Below are 17,514 nucleotides of genomic sequence, written 5' to 3'. Positions count from 1 at the left end.
ATCGTAACAAATAGCAATTTGGGCCTATAATGACATGCCAAACATACAGTAGGGTGGCCAGTGATTAAAACGCACGCAAGGTAGGTGATGATAACTACTTTTTCTTTCCTTTTCTTCCGAACTAGTTTGGAAGGCCTTCCGAAATGGTTGTTATTTTCCGGCGCCAGAAGGAGCATGTATATTGACCTGTGTATTTTTGACCTGATCTCACCTCTCATGGTAGAATGGAATCCATTTCTGATGATAGATGGCTGTTTTCCTGAAGAGACAGAGACACACAACAGTTAGAACACACACATACAAATCTATGGCTCTCTCACTCACACACGCACACACACACACACACACACACACACACACACACACACACACACACACACACACACACACACACACACACACACACACACACACACACACACACACACACACACCATGTCGTCTGCGTCTTCCTGTGTGTGTTCTTCGTCTCTTTCTCCTTCCTCTCGTTCCTCGTCTTCATCGTCCTCGTCCTCCTCCTCCTCACTGTTGTGTCTCTGCTCTGGACTCCACTCCTCCTCTTCCTCGCTCTTACATTCCTCTGTGTTACTGTGCAGCTCTGCACAAATGCACACGCACGCACACACGCACGCACGCACGCACGCACGCACACACGCACACACACACACAACAATAACAATAAATGTAGAAGTATGTGTTCCTCTGGATTGCTTTCCGCAGTATATTATACTCCAACTACCAGCATGCCTTGCATACCTCCCTTCCAAAGCCATGCACTCCTAGCTGGAGTTTTTTTATTTATTGATTGAATACATAATTAGTAAAAAAAAATGCAAACAGCCAAAGGTACAGTAAAGCATTTAGGCTAAAAGGATAACCAGTGTGGTCCTATGCATTTAATCAACAGAGCATAGAATATTAATACATTAAAGATTTCATGACATGCTGGACTTTATCATGGTCCTTCAAACGTGTATTTAAAGGTTTTAACTGAAAAATCCACTCCAGTGAGCCATGGCAGGTTTTTTTCTCTCTGTGTTCTGAGGCCTTTTCAGCTGCAATGAACCTATTTGGCGGCAGTGTATGACCCTTCATTTCAATGGGAATTACTATCTAACTCCACTTGTAGTTTCCTTATGTTTTTTCAGGCCAGTTCTGAAAGAAACCAGTGATTCACATCCTTTAATGGATGAAGTCAGGGCATTCCACATTACGGAGGCAGAGTTGTTAGAACATCCCCCCCACTAAGGTGAAAACAGACACATGCATATTGACTGTTGTGTAAAGTTTGACAATACAGGAAGCTCCTTAGAGCAGGGGTCTTCAACAGAGGGTCCGGGACCCCTAGGGGGTCCTCAGAGTTACTACAGGGGGGTAAATCTTTGTGTGACATGATATTTTTGTATGATATTAAACACTTGAACCCTCGCATCCCTTTAGCCAAAAATAGAGAACTTTAGCCAAAAGTAGCAGATCTAAAACCTCAAAACGCCTTGCAGCAGTGTGGAGGGAAAAAAGAGTAGAGTCCCTGCTTCATCTCTCTCTCAGCTAGGGGGTCCTTGGCCTGAAAAACGTTGAAGACCCCTGCCTTAGAGGGTGCGGCATCGACCACGCAACCCCTAGTTCCCACGGCCTTGCTCCGGGTGCCTTTCGTTGGGTTGTTCGCGATTGCACCGGCTAGGGTGATTTATATTTAGTAGCGCTCCCAACGTGTGAGCTTGTAAACTGGCTATTTCCGGGGTTTTTTTTGCGACATCATGGCACGCAACCAAAGTGTAAATCAGGCTTTTGGCCATTCATGTAGTACTGTATTTCTCTGCCTTCCCCATGCGGTTGAGAAGAAGCAGTTTGGCTGCAGGTTCCGGGTGTACTGTATACTTTGAACAGCTCTTGCACCGCCTTGATCCTGTCCAGGAGCCTTCCCAGCCAAGGGATCTGATGGCTGAAATCATTTCTGTTTCCTTTGATGGTGCACTGTTCACAGCCACGGCTCATACGATCTATCTTGGCTTTGGACAAAGGACAGAATGTGTCAAAGTCCTCGCGGTGAAATAAAACAGAAAATGGAGATGTTCTCTGTAGTGTTGTGGAAATGTAACTGGCAGTGGAAAACGGTGTGTCGCAACGCCAGACACACACTGATGACAGCAGACCGCATGTCGCCGCTGTCGGGTGTAAACCTTGTATGTCCAAAACTGTCACTTTTCAGGAAATGAAAAAAAGGAATAAGAAAAGAACCTGTGTTCCAGTGGATCCAATGTAGTTAGCATTTAAAGTCACAAGCTCTTGTTAATACTTTTCATTGGTTAAATATTTATAAAAAAACACACACACACTTAACCACTGACACTAACAAAATACAAAAATAGCAGATGTAGCAGACCTACAAGGTTGTAGATCGGCTACTTCTGTTACTTGTTTTGTGTGACACTGTAGTCTGACGAAAAGTTGCAATATGGAGATACAAGGTTTCTGCCCAACAGCAACGATGTTCTACTGGAAAGTATTGAACGCGCACACACGCACGTACGCACACACACACACACACACACACACACACACACACACACACACACACACACACACACACACACACACACACACACACACACACACACACACACACACACACACACGGTCGGACGGACGGGGCTGAAACCAAACCCAAAATGATTCACTCTGAAACATGTAAATAAGCATGTTAGAGGAGAGGAGAGGAGAGGAGAGATACTATGTGTGTGTATGCGGGGCGGGTATAGACAGAGAAAGGGGGGTATAGACAGAGAAAGGGGGGTATAGACAGAGAAGGGGGTAAAGACAGATCAAAGGAGGTATAGACAGAGAAAGGGGGGTATAGACAGATCAAGGGAGGTATAGACAGAGAAAGGGGGGTATAGACAGAGAAAGGGGGGTATAGACAGAGAAAGGGGGGTATAGACAGAGAAAGGGGGGTATAGACAGATCAAAGGGGGTATAGACAGAGAAAGGGGGGTATAGGGGGGTATAGACAGAGAAAGGCCTTTAGTTTGTGGGTGGTAACATTGTCCTTCTTATCAGTAGGACAGTTGATGCGTTCAGACGTTTGACACACAACAGCAGAATATGTATATCTGCTGTTATTAACACATTAAGACCGGGAACGTGTGTGTGTGTGTGTGTGTGTGTGTGTGTGTGTGTGTGTGTGTGTGTGTGTGTGTGTGTGTGTGTGTGTGCGTGCGTGCGTGCGTGCGTGCGTGCGTGCGTGCGTGCGTGCGTGCGTGCGTGCGTGCTACCTGTTAAGTGTGTGTCTTGTGTTATCTGCTCTAGTCTTCCCAGCAGAGCGTCGATGTTGGATTTAATCTGAGTCAACTCTGATTTTATCACCTGTAACTCTGCACCTTTCACTGTTGACAGAGAGAGAGAGAGAGAGAGAGAGAGAGAGAGAGAGAGAGAGAGTGAGAGTGAGAGAGAGAGAGAGAGAGAGAGTGAGAGTGAGAGTGAGAGTGAGAGAGAGAGGGGAGGAGAGGAGTGCATTAGTCATTTTTCACACTTCTCTGTGTCCGATGGCTGAGGCAGTAACCGTGTGCATTCAGTTAACAATTTATAAAGTGCAAGATAAGAGTAAATTACATGAACCACATAGTAAAAAACACACAATTAAATAATTCATCACAATTGTTAGCATGCCCCCTGACAGGTGCAAGCAGCAATACTCAGAGTCAATCAGGCTTGTGTGGTTTGCGCGGTGGTGCAGATAGAACTATCTGTTCTATCGTACATATTTGTGCGCAGGTGCAGATAGATAGTAACAGTTTTGGACATATTAGGATTCCACCCGGCAGAGACGATATCATACAGATTTGCGCGGCGGTGCAGATAGCTCACGTTTGTGTTTGCTGCTGTTGCTGCTGCTGTTTCCGGCGGGAAGAAGGGAGGCGTTGCGCGCCAGCAGTTTGACAGGCAGAGACTTGACCCTGCGTACCACAGGAACCGCCACACGGGGGCGCTTTAGCGGAAGCACGCGCGGGACTGGAGACACCCTGCCGTGATACTCAAACAACCTGGAGACAGAGTGTGTGTGTGTGTGTGTGGGGGGGGGGGGGGGGGGGGGAGACATGGGAGAGAGCAGAGAGACAGGGAGACTTTCTATTCAATCTATTAGTTTTCAGTGATTCCAAACCTGTGGGCCGGGGGCACACTGGTGCATGGGTCGTCATGAGGACATATATAATGTCATGTTTTTCTTTAAAACCTTGAAAAAAGTATTTTCATTCTGATACCGATAAATAGGAACTGATCCAAGACGGAACACAATCGATTGATTGATCATTAAACTGAACATGCTCTGAAAATACACGCGGCACACCCATCCGACCACTTAACACGACTTTTGATCACGATCAAGTGAGCTCTCATGTAGAAAAGGTTGAGAACCACTGTGTTAGCAAGTGAACTAGGGGTCTTTTCTGTAAACTATATTGGCAGTGGCATGGTAGAGGGAACATAATGTTGTTATTAAATCACTGTATGTATACAATTTGGAAAATTGGAAACAAGCAGCTTTCTTTCCCCCGGGTCATCATGGGTTGAGTAAGCAAGAAAATGTGTATTTCTAAAGCACTGTTCAAAACATAAGTTACCAAATGCTTCAAAAAACTAACCAAACTAGAAAGATGTGCACAGTGTAGCACATTATCTCCACAAGGCTTGGTGGTCTACCCAGGGCTGTAAGTCATGGTTTGCAGCCGTCAGGACCCAAGGAAGCTGTGGTGGGAAATAGCGTTCAACTTTTTGCATTTACCTTTGGAGGTGCTCTATTGAGGCCCCTCAACATGCAATTCCAATTTGGGGTTGAATGGATCTTGCATAATATATAGGAGGGACATTGGATTTTTATGAAGGGGCACACGTGTGTAAAAAACATGACCAACTTAAATGAATGAAAAGTACATCATTAACATTATTATGATTATTATGATTATTAATAATAATAATACTATTAAATAGGCTATGCAGTTAAACACCTTGAAGAACAGTATTGTGTGTGAGTTTCCACACCACTAACACACAAATACACAGATGGGACAGAGTTCTCTTGAGGGGCGCTTCTGATATATCCTATATCATACACACAATTGCCACTTACTGAGCCAAGCAAGCCAGAAGACAAGCATGTTCTGAAGGACACAAAAAAGAAAACAGGTTGCCAGTCATGATACAATGGACACACCCAGGGCAGCACACATCCCTCTACATGCATCGATTAGTGAATGGTTCAGCACCACTGCTGATGGACAGCGACAGGCCATGCGCACAGTGACCCAGCAACATGCGTTTTTTATACAGGGATAAAATATCCAGCAGATCAAAGCAGCACACAGAGCCGCTGTGTCAGTCTCCACAGAGGCAGTGTGTTTGTAGTTAAGCCATTACCAACACTACAGCAACACATGCAAAGAGTTAAAATGCACACAGAATCCAACGATGGAATGACAAGTTACGTTGGGGTTGACAAACGGGCTGTGATTTTGTAGAACACTCTGTCTTGTTACGCAGTTGCAATCAAACGCAAATTACGTATTTCTCGCCAACAACGTTGTCTTTAAACTCAAAACATTGAAAGACAAAGAAGATAATGGCGGCCTGCAACCGTACAAAGCCTATTGTAAGACAAAGTAGACAGGGTACAGCGAGGGGGTAGTAAGATGCAGCTGCTCATAAGCTGATAAGCAACATAAGCTCACATTGTTTCCAGGATATAATTAAATCAAACTAGACATTTCCATGTTTTATTGCAGTGGTTCCCAAGCAATAAAACAGGCTCCCATTTGACAATAGAAAGAAACATGCCTCCTTCCCCTCCAGTGTAGAAAGACTGAAATGCTAACACATGACCTACTGACATTCAACTTTTAATCATTTCAACCCTATAGTACCTACTCTGGACATGTCACTATAGGCGAACATTCGTCGAAATAGACAAACATTCAGCGAAAATAGCAAGACAACAAGCTCTGTGTTGTGAGCTTGTAGATGGGCTACTTTCAGTGAAGAGATATGGTGTAGAGGGGAAAAAAGGATAGAAGGCAAAAAAAAAGTCTATATAATTGAACAAAATATATCCACAGGACATTAAAAACAGAACAAGTAATACCTGAATATAATAAATATTCATAAAATGCCTTATGCGAATAAGCAGGCCTCAAGATGCGATGTGGATTTAAGCCTTAAACCCACATCGCATCTTGAAGCCTGCTTATTCGCATAATAAACTTAAACTTTAAGGGCTTTAAGGGCTTCTGACAGAAACCTGACTGCAGTTTATCACAAATATAACTTTCCTCTGACATTACCAAAAGTAGCTTGCTGTCAATTGTTTGTGAAATGTTGGATATGATGAATGGCTTTGAGAATGGTCTATTAATAGCAAGATTAGGGTTAGCTTTTCTTTTTAAAGAGATTGAACTGAAGCCACCATAAAACATTCAGGAACAGGGGCCTGAACGGGGGCACGTACAGTACCTCTTTCCCCAGAATGAATGAATGAATGAATGAATAATGATGCCATTTTCTGCTGACATACTCATCTGCAGGACATTTATACTCAAAGACCTTTTTGTAGCCCAGTAATCTCTCCCACTTCATATTAGGCTAAGCCTTATTTATTTAGAGATTTTCATGTCAATTATGTGTGCTGTTATGGTTATTGAAGATGACACTTATTCACTAGCTTCTGCTGCCACTTATTAGCAAGAGCGTTAAATCTTTGTCTGCTTCACCCCAAATCTTTAAGGGGTATAAATTCAAATCCACAATGCAAACTAGGAAAGGCCGCTTGACGGAGCACATATCTCTGCCAGGCTGGGTTGCCTCCCCACGCTGTGTACGATGTGGGTTGCAGCCGTCGTGAAGTGAAGAGGGTGGGTAGCCGTTAAATTTATTTTTTCTATGACACATTTTCTTTTGGTATAAATTTAGAGTAGCCTATAATTCTTACCCCTTTTTCTCCCCAATTTAGTCATCATGCAAATGAATTCCTCCCCCCACGTCACTGCTGTTGTACCATACTGGCTCACCTGCCAGTGAGGAGCCCCCACCGGGAGGATGCAGCGATTTTGTCCCACTCCTCTCGCACAATTAACACTCCCTGCTGACAGGTGCCACCTGGGAGTACGTCCAGTGACACCATCCTCGCCCGACGCTCGACAAAGAGGATTTGCAGTGGATTTGCACTCCGCTACCCGAGCCTTTCGCTCCTATGGGCAGAAGTGAAAGTGCTTTAGGAGGTGCGCTCTATGGAAGCCCCTAAACATGTGATTTGAATTTGTGGTTGATTGGATGTTGCGTTCATGATAAATGGCAGCCAATTACAGGCAGCATGGAATATCAAAATAACCCTGTTTGACATTGCATTGTAACAGATCATTTGTTCCTATTTCGGTGGGAGGGAAAATGTTTCTGCAAAAAATAGTGACATTTGTTGCTCCCTCTATGGGTCTATGTGAAATCGATTTTGGCTCTGTGTTGTTGGGTTCGATGAGACGCTATGTTCATGATTTATGGCATTTTTTGTAAAACAGGCCCTGCCGCAAACTTTGGAAGGCAATCGTAGCCAATGGGATTGGAATGAAAGTGGAAACAAGTCAGATAACGGGACAATAATGTAAAATATCCCCCTTTTGCAAGGATAAAGAGAACACGCCTGACATAAAAAAATACATATGCTCTGTTTACTGAAGAGCTGGACAGACAAGGAGACCCCTCGTACTGAATAAATACTCTATAGCAATGGTGGGCAGCACTTCATTTTTTCCAGAGGGCCATACTGACTTTGATTAATTTAGAAAAGGGCCACCCACAAAATGAACAAGTGAATTGAAGATCTACTGCTTGTAGATCGGCTGTTTCTGTCAATTGCAGGACAAGCAGGCCGGCAAGGTAAAATGAAAAAGGTTTAATAACCAACAGGGATGACAAACATACACAAGAAGAACCCAAACTACTTATACAGACACTAAACTCGCAGACATTAACTGACAAACTGACAAGGAACTGACTACACAGGGAAGTTTAAGTATAAACAGCACTAACAGGTGAAAATCTAAGTACAATCGACACAGGATTGGACGATACTAACAGAACACAGGTGAACAAGATAACCAATAATCAGAGTGGGATGAGACAACACAGGTAACAATCTACAGGGGCAGACATAAAGGCACGAACATTACTACAAAATAAAATGCACACAAAACACCTGGGGAATTAACAGACTAACAGAAAGCAGACCTCACACAGAGCACACTAAACACAGAGTTACAGATGTAAACATAAATCAGGAAAATAAAACTAAAGAGACCTACACCAAACCGGGAAATGTCCAAGTTGACAAAGTCCAAAGGCTGCAGAGCAGGCCTTGACAGTTTCATCTTCTATTTTTTGTATTTGAAAATGTTTGCCTATATGATGACATGTCCAAAACTAGAAAAAGTGCTCCTCGGAGCACAGGTCTCCGCCAGGTCAGGTAGGTTATTGTGGCCTCCTGGTGGCGCTATAATAGGCCAATGTGAAAAGGGTGGCATTTCTTCTTAGGCCTTTCAATGGGACACTGCATTCATGATTTGAGGCATTTTGTTCCAAAAATGTGTTTTGCTAAATTAGACCTGCTGGTGGCGCTATAAAGGCCAATGTGAATGTGAAAAGGGGGGCATTTCTTCCTCGGCCTAGTGGGAATTTGCATGCAAACTTTCACGGAAATTGCACACTGCATTCATGTTTTGAGGCATTTTGTTTAAAACTGACCAATCCTGCAAACTTTGGAAGCCACTGTAAGCCAAATAGGATGGAATATGAAATATCGGACAGATCCGATCAGAATCACATGACTATGGAGATGCAGTGTACCAATTTGCGTGTTTTTTGGACAAAATCTGAAGGAATAATCTCCAAAAATGTATTTTACATAAGTCGGCCTCCTGGTGGCGCTGTAAAAAGCAGATGTGAAAAATGCAGTCCAATGTTTTTCCTTGGCCTCTAGGGAGTGTGCGTGCAAAGTTTCACGCAGATCGGTGCAGTTATAGTTAAAAATGCAAATCGGCCAGTTATAGCGCCACCATGAGGCTGATTTGAAAATGTTCAAGTGGCATTTCTTCCTCGGCCTAGTGGGAATGTGTGTGTGCAATTTTATGGAAATGGCAAGCTGCGTTCATGATTGGAGGCAGTTTGTTCAAAACGGACCAATCCTGCAAACTTTGGAAGCCAACCTTAGCCAATGAGGATGCATTATGGGAAATCGGACAGATCCGGGTTGATCACATGACTATAGAGATTCTGTGTACCGATTTGCATGACTTTTGGTTAAAAGCTGTAGGTGTAATGGGAAAAAATGGGTTTTGCACAAATCGGCCTCCTGGTGGCGCTATAACAGGCTCATGTGAAAAATGTGGGGCAGAGGTTCTGAATTGGCATCCAGGGAGTGTGTGTGCACAGTTTCGCAGCGACCGGGCCAACGGTGCCGGAGATTAGCTGGTAACACACAGACAGGACACACGGACACACACACAAACGGACGGACGGAAGGACGGACGGAGGGTAAAACATACTCTCTCGCCATGCCTTTCGGCCTGGCGGAGACAATAAGGCTGCCAGGTTCAAAGTGGGTAAAAGCACACTAAGAACCTCGTATTTGTTTTTACAGCCTGTTGAATCCCATGCAAGTATGTGTCCTCATAAAGACCCATATGGAGACTCACCTGAAGACCATTACCCTGTCTCATGTCTTCATTCTGTTAAGTTATTTATTAACATGTCATCTTCCACATTTAGCTCAGTGGCTAGAGACGTCTGCTACTCCCAAGGTCACCGGTTCGCCTCCCCGCCTGCCCATGTCTACGTGTCCCTGAGCAAGATACTTAACCCCTCCTAACAGCCCCACAAGTGTTCATTGTTATAACCATCTGAGCAGCCATCAACTGGAAAAAGCTGAAACTGAATTGGGCGGTATGTACAGTATGTAGAGCCTTCAAGAGCCTTAAAGATTAAGGTCTACAAATCAAAAAATGTACCTGACATGACAGGCAGGGCTGAGCTGACAGTAGGTGTTAACATAATTTACAATGGAAGCAAAAGAAAAGTAATTCCTGAGCTGATGTTGAAAAGGATTCATAAAGAAGATGGAGATGTTGGAAAAAGCGAGCATGTGATGTTAGGGTTCAGAAATAATTTTCACAGCCATGGTCATAGGTATTTGTCCTGCCTGGATCTGGTTACTGATTATTCAAACCCTATGTAGTTCAGCGTTTATCAAATGGGGTACGGTACAGTACGTGTACCCCAAAAGGTACAGGGAGGTACTACAGATGGTATGTAAGTGAAAGTGGAAAATTGAATAATTATGTTTAAACCACCTGAACCCCAGCATCCCTATTCTGGGAGGAACATTCGCCTAAACATGGCCAATCTACAAGCTCACAACAAAGTGTCGCAAGGCAATGTGTTGTGAGCTTGTCGATCTGCTATTTTTAGGTGAAGAGATTTGGTGTAGATCCAAAAAGAACGCACGAAGTACAGTGCAACTCAGGTCCGTTTTACGATTAATGATAAAACATCGACAAAATGTGTAAATACTGTGTGATGCTCGCATGACATCTGACCTCTTCACAGTTCCCTGATCTTACCCTGTACAGTCATTGTTTCCCCCCATTGCCATGCCTGATTTGCCACTTTGTCTCCACTGAATTGCCACCATCGAATTACCACCCAGGCGTGAAATGACACCATTTCACACCTGGTAAATGTCCCCCTTCCTCCGTGACAAGGCTAGGACGTCCCAATGAAGTGCCAATGGCAGTCCCCTTTGAAATTCCCAGATGTCACGTCTGTATGTCTGTATGTCTCATGTACATACAGTACTGTACCACCTGGATAAACTATGTGTGTATACTGCATGTAGACATCTTTTGTTTTCTTTTTTTTCTCCCCTTGCTCTCTCTGATAACAGCAAAAACTACGGGGCTCGCACAAAAACTAATTTCACCCACTTCTTTGCAAAGTAAACCTGTGATGTGAGAAGTTGATTCTGATTCTGTAACGTGTTAAACCAAATAAAATAAAATGAAAAACTTGAATAGTACAACTGTTATTGAATAGAAGTAATACGTTATGAAAAGTACGAAAGTACTTCTTCCACCCCTGGAGGACACATACTTGCATGGGATTCAACAGGCTGCAAAAAATATACGAGGTTCTACATGTGCTTTTAAGGAACGCAAGCTTTGTATAGCTCAGTGGGCACGTCGTTCAAACATTGTCTGCTTGATCGCTTGATCACCATCCCCCAGGAGATCGAACCACGCGAGCAATCCATGTTTTTTTAATCTCCGCCGCTGCAAAAGTGATTCCTCATGGGACTTTATCTCATTCCTAAGGCGCCGTGTCCACAGAAAGCTTTTTATGAGCGGAGGAGCCCTTTAGATATCATGTCAAGAGTGCTCGCACGGAGCGCTTATTGATGCCCACAACGTTCGAAACTATCTGTGCTCAAACGACCTGTCACCTGCGTTAGCCACAAATAATAACGGTAAATATGAGCTCACGATAACAATACGGTAAAGATTCAAAGTCAGCTCGAAAAAGAGTCATTTTCGGGGATGTCAGACACAGCCAGGTGGATCAAACGTGACATTGATGAGCAGCTAGCGCTCCTCTCCAAAAGTCAAACTCCTTTCAGCTTGAAGTGCCTTGAGCGTGCCACCGTGGAAAAAAACGGTGGGCGCTGAGAGCACTTGAAGCATGATGCTCAGCACTGGGAAGAGGAACACTTCAGCTTGTCTTTACCATCGAAATGTATGGAATATAAAGGTGCTGGCAGCTCAAAAAACGGTTTCTGAGGTTCCTTATGCCATATGATGTGAAACGCAAAGTGCTGGAGGTGTCTCAAATGCAGGGGGCAGGCTCAAGAGTTTTTTTTTGTTTTGTTAGTTAGTTTAATTTTTTTCCGTGGCTGTCAGAGCCCTGAATGAGGAGGACATGGTCAAAATACAAAAACAAAAAAACTCAAAGAAAATAAATCCAACCATAAGAATCCTGAGCAGCTGTGCAAAATGTTACTCGCACATGTACACAGACACGTGACAATGTGTACATTCTGCTTCTTTGCACATTGACACTGCTGCTAAAAGATCTCGTACCTGTCTCAAGAGGTTTATCATACTGCCGTTCTGCTTGTAGGCTACTTTAATTTCATCTTCTATCTTTTCTATAATTTAGTTTTACGTCATTACATCCAGTATTATTACTTTTTATCATTATTATATTATATTGCTGTTTTAGCACAGTCTCTGTGGAACACCACCAACATGCTTGCTCTCTGTGCTGCTTGTACCTGTATGAGTGAGAGACAAATAAACTCCTCTTGATTCTTGATTATTAGTACTGTTTTAATTGCATTATTAGGGCCTGAGCAGTAGACTAGTGTGAAGCCCTATTAAAATGCAAGTAGTTATTAGTTTTAGCACACGTTAATCACATTTTTGCCTAAATGTACTCATTTGTCAGGCCGATAGGCATGGCGAGAGAGTATGTTTTACCCTCCGTCTGTCCGTGTGTGTGTGTGTGTGTGTGTGTGTGTCCGTGTGTCCTGTCCGTATGTTAGCAGCTAATCTCTGGCACCGTTGGCCCTGTCGCTGCAAAACTGTGCACACACACTCCCTGGATGCCAATTCAGAACCTCTGCCTAAAATTTTCTCATGGGCCTGTTATAGCGCCACCTGGAGGCCGATTTGTGCAAAACCCTTTTTTTTTTACATTACTCCTACAGATTTCATCCAAACGTCATGCAAATCGGTACACAGTATCTCTATAGTCATGTGATCAACACGGTTCTGTCCGATTTCCCATATTCCATCCTCATTGACTAAGGTTCGCTTCCAAAATTAGCAGGATTGCTCCGTTTGAACAAAATGCCTCAAATCATGAACGCAGCTTGCGATTTCCGTGAAATTTCACAAACACATTTCCACTAGGCCAAGGAAGAAATGCCACCCTTTTTCACATTGGCATGTTATAGCGCCACCAGCAGGTCTAATTTAGCAAAACACATTTTTGGAACAAAATGCCTCAAATCATGAATGCAGTGTCCGATTGCCGTGAACGACCTAAGAATAGATGGCACCCTTTTCACATTGGCCTATTATAGTGCCACCAGGAGGCCACAATAACTTACCTGACCTGGCGGAGACCTGTGCTCCGAGGAGCACTTTTTCTAGTTTTATATGATTTGTTCTTGAGATAAGATCAAGCCATATTCTGTGGGTATGCATTCTTGTATTTAATTGTTTGTTAGAATAAGAATTGTTCTGAGTTATTATATTGCCAGGTATGTTTGCAGCATTACTGAATAAATTTGACATGTTTACATGGTAAGCTATACAAATCCAATAAAAGCATAAATAAGATAATGTATGAAAGTAAAGGTACAGATAGAAAGCTCTATACCACTCAGAGGCTACATAATGTACAGTTATGGTAAAATCGATAAATATGAAATATTGCATCTACTGTATGGAATCATGTTAGTATTTTATTAGCTCCTTTCCATATCATATCCCATCTTGTATTATTTTATATGTTTTCATCTCAGTCATATCCCATCTTGTATTATTTAATATTTTTTCATCTCAGTCATTAGATAGGCCTTTGTTTTAAAGAGTTACTAGAGTATAGATCGATAAATCATAGTGGGTTGTGGGCAAAGTCTCTTTACATCTGCAAGGTTTCAGCCTGATCCGACCAACATTGACTTTTATAAAATTAAAGTTAAATATTTCAAAAGAATACAGAACATATGTGAATGCATGGATGTACTGCTGGCAGAGCGCACCAGAAACGTGGCACTGATCGGACCAGTGGTTCCAAAGATTAGCCCCAGACAGGCTCACAGACCATAGACTGTCACAGACTCACCATTTCAGGATGGCTTGCCTCCTACTGTTTAGGTCAGTGGTTGGTTCTCAAACATAATTATTTATAATTATTTATTCAGGGGACATGTCAGGGATCCCCAAATTGATATATTAGGAATTAGGTCATGGACCCCCATTTAAAAAGATTTGTGTCAGGGACCCCCATAAGAGAGGATTTGTCACAAAAGTTCAAAAATAGAAGATCTACTGTACCAGCTCACAACGTGTCGCAATGCAGCACGGAAAAAACAGAATAAAGCTCAAATGTTTAAACTGTACACTTAAGCCCCCTGGAATCCCTTCAAGGACCCCTGGGGGTCCCCAGATCCCACTTTGAGAACCAGTGCTGTAGGTGGGGAGATAACGGTGAACCTATATGATCTGCGTGCTTATAATTTACATTCTCTCATTTGCTTTACTTCTAGCTGGTGAAATAATAATGAAATTAAGCTGTTCCTCATTTTGCTGTGGACCCCATTAACACCCTAAAGGACCACTGGGGGTCCCCAGACCGCAGTCAGCGATGGGAGAAAACATTGATTCACTCTCGTTAGTTACGATGGGAGTCGCACGATTGTCAACTCAGATTTTTTTTAAAGAATAGCCATGTTTTAATTAATTGCATTGTCTTACATTGATTCCTTGTTGTCAATGGACAAAGAACGATACATTAGAAAATTAAACTGCATCGGAATGGATTGTTGTCCTTATATTATTAAGGACTGCATGGACAGATGATCCAACACTATGGCCGCCGGTTGCGTACCAAGATATCTACAGCTAACTGATTGAGTCGCCTGGTAAGAGCGTAACACAGCAGCTCTTCGGCATTGTAGCTCGTTGGTTTCGATGAGCCAAACTCAATATTTTCCCCCACGCTAAAACCGGGTGTGACTTTTTGTGGGCGTTCTGGTCTATCTCTGTGTGTATGTATACTCTGGTCTCACCTAAAGCTCATTGCACGGCCTGCAGTCGATGCAGAATGGAGCAGCTAGACTTATCACAGGTATGAGGAGTTTTGAACAGTTTTAGCTGCACATTACAGGTTGCCAGTCACTTTTAGAATAGATTTTATGATTATATTGTTAACTTTTAAAACCGCTTCATTGTCTGGCACCTGGCTTCCTAGTTAAGCTGCTAAATCCCTATGTGCCAGTCCGTCCATAGCCTGCAGGGTAGACTTATCACCGGCATGAGGAGTTTTTAACACTTAAGTTTTAGCTGCACATTACAGGTTGCCAGTCACTTTTAGAATATCTTTTATGATTGTATTGTTAACCTTTTTAAAGCTCTTCATTGTCTGGCACCTGGCTTTCTAGTTGAGTTGCTAAAACCCTGTGTGCCAGTCCGTCCATAGCCTGCAGGCCCTCTTCTTCAGCTCTACTGGTTGTTCCTGTAAGTCCATGTTGGGGTGACCAAGGGTGACTGGGCCATTACCATCAAGGCCCGGGGACTCTAGAACAGCCTGCCTGCCTTAGGTAGTTCACTAACCAGTGATGTCCTCACTAGTGTGTGTGTGTGTGTGTGTGTGTGTGTGTGTGTGTGTGTGCGTGCGTGCGTGCGTGCGTGCGTGCGTGCGTGCGTGCGTGCGTGCGTGCGTGCGTGCGTGCGTGCGTGCGTGCGTGCGTGCGTGCGTGCGTGCGTGCGTGCGTGCGTGCGTGCGTGCGTGCGTGCGTGCGTGCGTGCGTGCGTGCGTGCGTGTGTGTGTGTGTGTGTGTGTGTGTGTGTGTGTGTGTGTGCGTGCGTGCGTGTGTGTGTGCGCGCGCGCACGGGTGGGCGGGCGGGCGGGCGTGCGTGTGTGCGTGTGTGCGTGCGTGCAAACCACTACAATGGTTTGAGACACAAGGAGGCCACGGTAATTTTTCATCTTTTTACAGATTATGAAAGTATACATACATAATGTAAGCTTTCTGAGGATGTGTCATTCTTTGAAATCGGAACATATTTCTCAATTATTAACCCAGATTGGTCCAAGCATAAAAATTGGCTCCAAAACATGTCACACTTTCAGGCCCCTTCAGAGCCTGGAAATAACCACTCCTCTAATCACTCCCCCATTGTCACCTTTCAGCCAGCTGTCAACTCCACAGAAACTTAATGCAACACAATTAAATTTGTTCCCACTGTTACAACACATCATTTTCACAAAATACAGACAGACGGTGGTCCTTTCTGGGCTGAAGTATTTGTGTAGCAGGTTTTATGATGCTCAGATTTACCGTGCTCTCCTGCAGGAGCTTAATGAAATCAACTCCTCAGTATGAGTCACAGCTTACTGGTCTGATCATCTGAATCAGTGTTGCCAGATTTTGTGAGAGAAATAACTAACCAGGTCTATGAAAACAAGCCCAAAAGAAGCGACTATATATAGGCCACATGAGCACTTTAAACCTATATACATCGGCTATTTGATAATAGCCGATCTACAAGCTCACAACAAGTCGCAATACTATTTTCTGTTCTAACAACAGAGAACAGAAATCTGGTACAGGGGTCCCTGGCACAAAACATTTTGAGATGGGGTTAGGGCCAAATATATATTAATGTTGGGGTCCTTGACATGAGTATTTGAGAACCACTGGATTAAACAACATTTAGGGGAAAAGCCCAAATAAGCAACTACACTTCAGAAACAAGCCAAAAAAAAAACACAACCCGCAACTACCAATATTTACAAGCAACTTTACAGAAAAAGAAGCCCAAAGTCGCTTATAACAAGAAGACATGGCAACACTGATCTAAATGACGTGAGTCACAGCTAACTGGTCTGATCATCTGAATGATGTGTGAAACCAACAGCAATACATACAGTAGAACGCCAAATGGTCCTCCACTGAATATCAAAGCAAGACTATAAACATGTCTGCCAGAGACAGAGGGAGAGGAGGGTGACGGAAGTAAATAAAGAATTCCTTGCTCCCCTAAAGTTTATCATTACAGCAAACCAACAGTAATGGTAGACCAGTCTGTCTGTCTGTCTGCCTGTGTGCGTGTGTGCGTGCGTGCGCATGAGAATTCAATTCAATTCAATTCTCTCGCTCGCTTACTCTCTATCTGTCTTTCTCATTCAGAGTGTGTGTGTGTGTGTGTGTGTGTGTGTGTGTGTGTGTGTGTGTGTGTGTGTGTGTGTGTGTGTGTGTGTGTGTGTGTGTGTGTGTGTGTCGAGAGAGAGAGGGCCTGAGCGGCAGCCAGCAGTCAGGCAGACACATCATAGCAGTGGGTATGAATCACTGCAGGGTTCTGCTCCTCAGCTGGTGTGCATGTTCACACATCTGTTAACACACATGTACTGATGGGAACACTCAGTGGGGTTTCCCTGCCTCTGATACAGGGGCTGACGCTCTGGATTGATGGAAGGAGGGAAGGACGCGAGGGAATCAGGGACAGATGGATAGATAGAGATGTACAGTAACGGCAGACAGACAGACAGACAGACAGACAGACAGACAGACAGACAGACAGACAGAAATAACTAGGTCCATGTGGGGGGAATTAGATAGCAGAGGGGGGAAATCCTTTAAAAAAAGATCAAATAAAAATATATGAAATGTTTAATCAAAATTTTAATTCAAAT

The 17,514-nt window shown here is 43.6% G+C and overlaps 1 protein-coding gene across 1 annotated transcript in view; it reads right to left on the bottom strand.

Moving 5' to 3' along the window:
- Window positions 1-214: 214 nt before the first annotated feature.
- raly (RALY heterogeneous nuclear ribonucleoprotein) overlaps window positions 215-17,514 on the bottom strand; it is a gene marked incomplete at both ends in the record, with an annotated part of 31,076 nt that continues 13,776 nt past the window's right edge. The window contains 5 exons of the mRNA XM_084061707.1: window positions 215-259; window positions 435-598; window positions 1,872-2,009; window positions 3,273-3,383; window positions 3,865-4,040. Of these exons, the coding sequence (XP_083917833.1) occupies window positions 215-259; window positions 435-598; window positions 1,872-2,009; window positions 3,273-3,383; window positions 3,865-4,040 (634 nt within the window). The remainder of the gene's footprint in view (window positions 260-434; window positions 599-1,871; window positions 2,010-3,272; window positions 3,384-3,864; window positions 4,041-17,514) is intronic.

The sequence above is a fragment of the Gymnoscopelus microlampas genome (assembly GCF_963454915.1).
Source record: "Gymnoscopelus microlampas genome assembly, chromosome: 7".
Lineage (NCBI taxonomy): Eukaryota > Metazoa > Chordata > Actinopteri > Myctophiformes > Myctophidae > Gymnoscopelus > Gymnoscopelus microlampas.
The sequence above is the reverse complement of the archived record's forward strand: the minus strand, read 5'-3'. Positions and strand labels throughout refer to the sequence as shown.